The sequence below is a fragment of the Dioscorea cayenensis genome, chromosome 17 (assembly GCF_009730915.1).
Source record: "Dioscorea cayenensis subsp. rotundata cultivar TDr96_F1 chromosome 17, TDr96_F1_v2_PseudoChromosome.rev07_lg8_w22 25.fasta, whole genome shotgun sequence".
NCBI lineage: Eukaryota > Viridiplantae > Streptophyta > Magnoliopsida > Dioscoreales > Dioscoreaceae > Dioscorea > Dioscorea cayenensis.
In genome coordinates, this window is record NC_052487.1 from 16,974,186 (window position 1) to 16,983,930 (window position 9,745).

General features: G+C 32.3%; 1 protein-coding gene across 2 annotated transcripts; it reads right to left on the bottom strand.

The window, feature by feature from the left end:
• Positions 1-936: 936 nt before the first annotated feature.
• LOC120281379 (plant cysteine oxidase 4-like) lies at positions 937-5,868 on the bottom strand. Of its 2 annotated transcripts, none has more exons than XM_039288223.1 (7): positions 5,728-5,868; positions 5,226-5,281; positions 4,885-5,147; positions 2,629-2,792; positions 2,307-2,454; positions 1,532-1,735; positions 937-1,435 (listed from the first exon to the last, which is right to left on the bottom strand). In XM_039288223.1, the coding sequence occupies exons 3-7, from the start codon at positions 4,982-4,984 to the stop codon at positions 1,305-1,307; spliced, it is 747 nt and encodes a 248-aa protein (XP_039144157.1). In that variant the 5' UTR covers positions 4,985-5,147; positions 5,226-5,281; positions 5,728-5,868; the 3' UTR covers positions 937-1,304. The 2 variants fall into 2 exon arrangements, with proteins under 2 accessions (XP_039144157.1, XP_039144156.1); XM_039288222.1 differs by having other exon boundaries at positions 4,885-5,152.
• Between the last annotated feature and the right edge of the window lie 3,877 nt (positions 5,869-9,745).

The following is a 9,745-nucleotide window of genomic DNA, read 5'->3' on the forward strand; positions in this document are numbered from 1 at the left end:
TGGTTTCAGATTCAGACCCAAATCTGGTTCCGGATCAACCTTCCTCTGACCTTCGGATCCGAATTCGTCTTCTTACTGCTTATGGAGCTCCGCTTTTGCCAAGCAATCAGTGGGATAACTTTGATTTTCACAGCCATGTCAGCTTTTAAAATTGTCGTGTCACCATTAAAAAAAGCCAACTCAGCACATAGAGATGCCATAGAAAACGGTCATTTGTAATTTGACTGAAATTTCCCGATTTGGAAAATCAAGGGATTCAATTGGTACAATTTATAGTAGAGGGACTAAAAGGGAAGGATTACTATAGTGGAGGGACCAATCCGAGAATTACACCAAAAGTTTATTAGTTTTTATCCATTTTGACATTGTTTAATTCGTTTTAATTATAAATACAATAGATTTTTAGTTACAATATAATTGTAAATACATAGATTTTAAAATGATCAAATATTATTTTTTTCAAATTTGTCTTTTATATTTCTCTCTACAACTTTCGATATATTATATTCAACAACACATTTTTTTTAAAAATATATCTAAGAAAATTAATATAATTTTTATAAATTTAAATTATCAACTAATTTCAAACAACTTTCTTAATGCATGTGATTTAAACTTTCTCCAAAAAACGAAAAATACAACACCCCCTCTCCATGGCCATCATTAATCATAAATTGTTTTTCCCCCCAAGTATAATGATCATAATATCCAGTCTAATATTTGGAGAAGAGCAAACAAAAGGATTTAAAAAAAACAAATGATGATGGGTAAAAAAACCAAAAATAAAATCATTAGTCAATTTCTAATTATTCTGGCTGCATGCATCATTTCACAAAAAACATAAAAGCCACTCTTTTCACCCTATGAAACATTATACAGTTCAAACATAAGCAACAGAATTAAGAGGAGAAAACACAATCACAGATCTCAATTTAATTGTTACAAAAGAAAAATCAAAACATTTAATGCAAATGTTTGAAACCTTACAAATATTCACAATGAAGAGAATGTGCATCCAGCACCAAGAGAAGACCAAACCTATTGTGATTTTGGAAGTCCAAAAATTTGTATAGAATATGGAAACTCAAGCACTACTCTTATGTGGAATTTAGCCAAATACATGCCATTTAACTGGAATTTAATAAATCTATGTACAACCAAATGCAAACTGCTTGCTGTGAACATTATTGTTTTATCAAGTGTCGACGACTCATACCACCACATCCAGTAGCTAAACAACACTTCTAACTTCCCGGTGACAAGAGCCGATCTAATTAATAGCATGTTGCATCAAACTATAACAATCAAATAATTATGGCGCGGCCTTTGTACAGACCTCTTCTGATAACAAAGCTATCTGGGGGCTGATACTCTTCCAACCATGCCAGTTCAGACTCCTTTATTCCATTCGATAGAACAGCTTCAACAATGTCAGCTGAAGTGAAGAGGAGTCAGGGGACGTTTTTTTTTCTGTTTCGTGTTTGGGAACAGTAAAATGGTGAAGGTTTTGAGAGTAAGAATAAAATTTTACCAGGCGGGTCCTTCTTGGAGATCTTCCGGAAATACGAACAATGTCGTCCGTCCTCTGATGAATATGGTGGAGACAGAATATCAAAGAGTGCACAAGGAGTTATGGCTTTGAAACAATGGATATTGCCACCGCTGGTAGGATAAAGAACGGTTGACCCGCTTGGTGCTGACATATCCCCATCTCGAACAAGTTTCGCTGGCCGGGCTGCAAGTTCCAAAACGAATGTTTTAAGAGAATAGGAGATGGTTTTTCACAAACAAACAAAAAAGGCTCCTTAAGAATACTAACTTAGCCTCACAATTCAACCAGAAACAATAAAGCGAATAATAGTCAGTGCTTTGCTGATCTTGAGAACTTCAGGTTAATCAGGATTGTCATATAGCATAAATTTCATCATATCACATGATTGTTGTCTCCTGTAATTTTAGGGGGCTAAAACTCTCATATATGGGACATGAGAAATATTCCCAGACATTTTCTCAGATATGAGAGCAAGCAACGATTCCATGCTTCCAAACTTAGTCTACTGATGGAAATAACACAATCTCCATTTGTTCATTACTAATTAAACTTTGCCTTCCCCCAGATTTTCTAAATGCCAGCAAAACATGATCCATGGATGACTAGTATATTTTCCATAAGAATAGCCTTTGCCCTAGAATGAATAGATATGTGGAACAACCACAATCACAACCAAACTAAACAAACATGATAACAATAGTTTATGCAGGGAGCTATTAAATAAGAAAATCTGAAAGAAAAGAGAGAAACACACCTTCAGAAGGATCAAAAGGTCTATCTATATCAATCCAGTCATAAGACTTTACATGCAACGAACCATATAAAAGCTTGCTCAGTACGGTCATTCCAGGGTGATTATGAAGTGGTATAACAGAAGAAGGTGGCATGCAAAATATTCCTATCTGCAAAGTAAGTTAAAAAAAACTCAGATAAAATCAGTTACAATTTTGAGTTATAAATCAAATTACAATAAATTCTTTTGTAATATTTGACTGAAGCCATTATTCAAAGTGTTCCACTATATAAAATGGAAAACAAATTGCAAATGCCAGATTCAAAGAAATTACAAAACTTACAGAAAAGCTTTCACATTCGTGTAGATGCAGATACTTGATAGGAGGCAAATATTGGCTACTTCCATTACGCCCCTTTTTCCCATTTGCACCATTTATGGATCCTTTCCATCCTCGGGCTAATTGTGCCTCATGTTCAAGACCCACATCAGAAGGCCTTATCTTATCTATATGATACCATGGCATTAAAGATTGCACAGTCAATTAGAAAGATAGACAAAACAGTTTGCCACAAAAATAGGAGAGGTTGTCATGTAAAAGTATGCAATTGCAAATCAAACAATAAGCAACAGCTTCAGTGTGGTTAACAGAACATTGTAATTATTGTTAATAAATCATCTTGCACTGGAGGTGGAATTGTATATAGGACAGCTATATTCAGGATTTGGATGACAGCAACATGATCCTTTACAAAAGGATATTGTGGATGAGAGGAACTACACATTCATAAAAGAAAACAACAAAAACTAAAAAAAAGACTCCACGATGGCCCAAACATATTGACGACCTAGCTCTCTCACTGTAGCTCTTGAACTTATGCATGTTTTCATAGTGGATAATAGCAATTTAAGAATATCCTTGCCTTGTAACATCTGTTCGTCCAAGATTTATCTTATATATATGACTCGATCTTCAGACTGTAACTTAAGATCCATACACGCAAATACATGCTGAAATTCAGGCACATAAATTGAAGAGTAAGCACACAAAATTAGGAAACTGAGGGATTTTTCTTCAGCTAACTAGAATGAAGACGGGCAATTATGTCGAAGAACAAACCTAGAGGGTGTAAATTTTGTGAAGTGATAGGTAAGTAATAGGTACAAGCATAAAAAATGTCAATGCCATCTACATATATATTTAATAAATTAAACATTCACATAGGGAAGGATCATGGGTTTAAGATTTGGCGATTTGAAATTGTTTGGAAAGGAAAACAAATATTTTTAAAAAAAATTAAATTTTAAAAAATACATTTAATAATTAAATTTTGTTAAAAATATGTTGGTGGGGTTAACTTTGAGGTGTTTGCTTGGAAACTTGGGTTAACCTGGGTTTGACAAGGGATGACCCCACAACCAAATATTGTCTTTCCTTTGCACAAAATCTATGTGGTAAGAATTGGAGACAGGCAAGGAACCTGAGAATACCAACTCCAGATGAATTGGACACAAATGTATTCAATTATGCAAGTGGAGCACAGTGTGATCAATTCCAACAAAAGCATTAGCAAATGTCAAAAATGACAGTTCAATAAATAGGGAAGAATAGGAAAAGCCACAAACATTTGGTGAAATTCAGAGTTTAGAGAAATATTGTCTCAATGCAATTCTACTAAGATCCTGAATTAATCATTGGACGGAACAAGCATCTAACAAGCTAGAGCTATATGACTTCCAAATGAAAATATGTACCATCATTATCAAAAGACTAACCCTACACATGTGTTTGGTAGGAGTCAGAACAAGATTAGCCAAAGGTTTTGAACTTTGAATTGGAGGAAAAAAATTTATCCCAAGTTAACCAACATGACTAAGTTAATACAAATTAAAAATATATTAATATTTGTAATTAAACTTATATCTTTGAACTAATGATCAATATATCAACTGTTCATTTTTAATACTAATTACCTATTCTATTTATTTAATTAATTGCATTTTGCAAAAAGAGTTATCATCTTTATTCGTGGAGTTTGGTTGGAGAAATAAAAAAAACTTCAGATAAATTATTCCCCAACCGAAAGCACCTATGGCACTGGGTGATGAGCAAATTTGTGGATTGAAATCCACAAATTGTTGTAACCTCGCTTGCACGGTGAAGAGGGACATTTATAATATAATCTGTTGTAACCTACCTAGCATGGTAATATTTTTGCATTTATAAAAAATTATGGTTAGTATAATTGTTTAGAACTATAACGCATAGTGAAAAAATAAATTAATATAAATTCAAATAATACGGATGCATCAGACAAATATACCTTACTCATGAAGACAAAGAAACATCATAGGGAAGACATACTTTTAATCATAATGATACTATCCAAACATGGAACAAGATCATAAAAGTTCTTTGGTTGGATGAATAAAATCAGAAGTTTATCCATTAAAACTACTAGAATAAAGCAATTCCTTCAACTGTTTAAGTATAGCATCTAGAGCTAATCTAATATTCAATAAAGTTCTCACTTTTCTGTGCTTTGAACTTATAAGGCAGACTGAAAAAAAACCAACAAGATAAAATATTCCATCTTACCTAACATAGCACAAACATTTTCAAGAGCTTCAGCTGACACTGGACCACTGGGAGAAAATGACACCTTGCAGGCTTCATATAGCCTTTGTATAGCGGGCATAGTGCAAGAAAGTATGTCCAATAATTTAAATATCCAACCACACTAAGTAGCAAACTGAAAAGCACTTCCAGAAAGGTACAGCTTTCAATTTTTTAGATGATCCTCCAATTAAAGTGAAATTTCAAACACCAGAGTAAAGGGAGCCAGTCATAACCACATTGCTCTATACTGAAACCAAAATTCAGTTATGAATATCCCTCTCAGAGCATAAAGTAAAAAAAAATAAGAAGAAGAAGATTACCTCATGGTAATTATTCATTCACTGCTGATCAGGCTTTGAAAGCGCAAAATATTCACCTGTGGCAAAGCAAGGAAGACCAAAAAAAACATAATCAGCAGCAACCAACCATTCAAGCAATTACAAAAAAAGAAACCAATAAAAAAAAAAATGAATAACAAAAATAAAGGCACTTCTAGCAACAAGAAACGCACAGGACAACTAAATCACCTAATGAAATCCCTCTCCTCACAAGACACAATGAATTTCCAATCCTAATAAACCTTAAACCCTCAGAGAAAAAAAAAAATCAATAAAATTTAAGTAAAAACAACCTAGAATTAATAGAATTAAGAAAGAACACCACGAAAAGAAAGCCTCTGTGCGTACAATAACAATACAAGAATCAGTTTCTCGATTGAAAAAACATCACGGAAAGGAGGAATTAGGGGAAGGGAAGGAGACGTCATTCCAAGACTTGGATCAGAGGCATGAATTCGAGATGCAAGAAGACGAATTGACGTACCACAAGCTAGGGTTTTGCAAGGGAAAACGAGATGAAGAAATCGGAGAGGAACGAAGGCGCACGGAGACGACGCCACCAACCTCCGCGATGGAGAAGGGAATGCGTAGCTCTTTTAACTGCTTGGCAGGTTCTGGCTTTTTTACGGTGCCTTAATTTGAGAGAAAATAAATGGAAGGGTGAAAGTGAAAAATTATTAAATTGAAGGAATTTATATAAGGAATAAATGCAATTTTGAGTCCTCAACTTTACATTATCTTTGCAAAATGTGATTAGAATGTAATGTTATTGGTTCAGCTAAGTATAAATTTTATATTATCAATTATAATTTTAGATGTGAAATAAATTAAAGTTTTTTTTTTTAATTTTTTTGACAAAATCGACAAACAACAAAGAAAAAAGACAAGCCGAGATGAAAATGTATCTGACCTCCTAAAGATAAGCCCCCCGTCATGCAACTCTGGAGGGAGAACTAGTGGTTTATTTGCATAGAACCAGGGGAGTTAAATAAAATTAATTGTAATCTAAGAGGCTCAAATTTGATACATCTCAGTTGCAACCATGGGAGTGGGCTAATGGTTCCTAAATAAATTAAAAATTATAATATTTACTAATATAAATATTTTATTGAAAATTATTTAATAATAAATATTTATTATTATTGACAAAGTAAATTTTAATATTAAAATATTTATTTTTTATAAATATATAAATTTTAAATAACTTAATTCTAAAAATAATAATTGAATCAAATTTAATTATTTAAAATAAAAATATTTTTTTTTCCTCCAACCAAAAAATTAATTATTTAATATTTAAAAAAGGTTTAATATCTTCTATCTTCAACGAAATATTTAAAAAAAAATTTATTTTTGAAATTTTTAAAAATTATTATTTTGGAATCATATTGAATTCAAGCTAGAAAGGGAAAAAAAAAAACATCTCATTCCCTTGATAAATGTGAGATCACCACTTCTTTAAATGGCATTGGGTAAGTTAATACATTCTTAGAATATGATATTCTCATTCTAAACAACTGAATGAGGTAATGTACTGCATTTTTCAAGGGGCAGAAGGCGAGCAATTTTTTATTTTTTTTTTTGCTAAAAAAATATTTCATCAAACAACATGTGCTTACACTCCACTAGGGGTGGCAATAATCTGTCCGGGACCATCGGGATCCGGTTTTGTCCGACCCGAATAAAAAGGGGTTTGGACATAAAAGTTTTGCAAAATCGCGGGTCGGGTCCGGGACATGGGCTCAGTTGTCCGGATTTAAATCCGGGCAGGGTCCCGACATGAAATTCGGACAACCTACTTTTTAACCCCTAAAACTTTAAAAGTTCTCACAACCCTAGCGTCATTTGTTTTAAAGTTTCATTCTTCTAAAAAAACTTTAAACATATATTGTTTTTTTCTATTAAGACTTAGATTTTTTGCTATAATTTGAGTTGAGTTTTGGATTATTGATGTTTTTTTTTGCATTTAATGTGAATTAAATTATTTTTGTATAATTTAATATTTGAGTGAACTTAAAAATAGCTTTTATAGAATTCGGACAAATTTGGACATCTGACAACCCGGCTTTTAAAATAAACCGGGTTTTGACATGCTAAGTTTGTCCGGATTTCAAAACCCGGCCGGTCCGGACACAAGTTTTTCTATTTATATTAGTAGTTGTCCGGACCCGGTTTTGTCCGGACCCGAATTTTTGCCACCCCTACACTCCACAATAGAATCAAGTTGTAGAAAAAAAATACCTTGAAACCTCTATAGCATTATTATTTCAATCCAATTTATTTACCTTTGAAATATTTAGGAAAGTGTGTATTGACAGCTATCTATTTAATAAAAAGGTTTCTTTTGAATTTTTATATAATAAAACACCTTATGAAATATTATTTGGTATTGGCCCAGATTATAAATATTTAAGGAGTTTGGTTGCTTATGTTATACGTCACCCATTGAAAAACATTTAGACAAATTTCAAACAAGAGCAATCCCTCGTGTTTTCATAGGATATCCTCTTGGAAAGAAAGCATATTTACTTTTGGAACTTAAAACACAAAAGTTGCACATTTCCAGAAATGTTATGTTTAATGAATCTATATTTTCTTTTTACTCTTCTTCAAGTTTAGAAAATTTTGTTATGCCAGTGCCTACCTCATCACATACCAAATGCATCCATTGATTCCAATCCATCTATTTTTTTCATCAGCTCCACAAATTAAAAATTCTCTTCCATTGATTCAATTCCTGCTCAAAGAAAAATAATAAGAGCTCGATCTAAACCAACTTATTTGCAAGACTATGTCTGTAATAATGTCACTATAGATGCATCTTCAGATACTTCATTTCTGCATTGCTCTTGTATTTTTATTTATTTATTTATTTTTATTTTTTTGAAGAAGAAATGGATATACCACATGCATTAATAAAAGAGAAATACCAAAGTACAAATAACAAAAGCCAGTCCACTAGATGTGGAACAAAAAAAACAAAAAAAAGAAGAGAAACAACGGGTCTCCTCCAGAATTCAAAACACAATTAAATATACCCGAACATATTTGTTTTTAACACCCTGAACACAAACAACCAAAAAATGCTTACTACTATTACTAAAACGCATGAACCTACATCATATGAAGAGGTAATAATTCTAACACAAAGAAAGTTTGATGCTTTAACAGTTAATTAAACATGGAAATTGGCCTAAGGTAAGAACTGTGTAATTGTAAATGGGTATACAAAATTAAAGATAAAGCTAATGGATCAATTGAGAGATGCAAAGCAAGGTTGTTAGTGAGAGGCTTTACACATAGAGGAGGGATTGATTACACAGAAACATTTTCACCAGTAGTGAAAATAACAACAATAAGGTGTTTGATAGCAATTGCAATGAAAAGAAAATGACATTTTTTTCAATTAGATGTTAATAATGCTTTCTTACATAGAGGCCTTCATGAGGAAATTTATATGAAAATTCCATAAGGCCCATGTATAGCAGATCTAAGTTATGTTTGTAAACTAAACAAATCATTATATGGTCTCCAACAAGCTTCAAGGCAATGGTAGTCAAACTGTCAAATGCTTAAAAATCAAAAGGGTATAAAAATTCGAAGAATGATTATTCTTCACTCTCTAAAAGAACATGATATTTGGTGGCATTTCTAGCAGTATATGTAGATGATATGCTAGTAACAAGGACAAATACAGAAGAAATTAAGTCACTAAAGATTTTTCTTGATACTCAATTCAAAATTAAAGATCTTTGAGACTTACATTATCTCTTAGGCATTAAAGTCATTAGAAAGCTAGATCGTATTCTTTTAACACACTAGAAATTTGCTTTGAATTTACTTGCATAATTTAACTGTAACAATCTCAAAGCTTTTTCAAAGTCCCTTACCAGCTGGTATAAAACTAAGTATTGATGATGGTTCTCTTCTTGACGATCCAACAGCTTATAGACATTTAATTAGTAAACTAATCTATTTGACTCATAGCATTTTCTATACAATATTTGAGTTAATTTATGGCTTTATTAAGATAAGTTCATATGGAAGTAACGAAGCATACACTCAAATATATTGGATTCAATCCAACACAAGGTATACTAGTGAATGTAGAACCAAGCTATAAACTTACTACATATTGTGATTCAGATTGGGCTTCTTGCCCTTAACACAATGCTATCTATGTTATATATCACTTGGGGGTTCTTCTTTGTCTTAGAGATCTATGAAGCAACATCTATTGCTCTGTCATCAACTGAAATTGAATATAGATCAATGAGAAGAGTTTGTATTGAATTAGCTTGATTAGCTAGGTTGTTTCATGAATTAACAATGCCAAATGTCACTACAATTCCATTGAAATGTGACAATAAACTGCAACTTATATAGCCAAAAATCCAGTGTTTCATAAGAGAACAAAACATATAGAAATAGACTATCATTATGTCAGAGCACAATTACAAAATGGTCTAATTAGTGTACACCATGTGCCATCAAAGAAACAA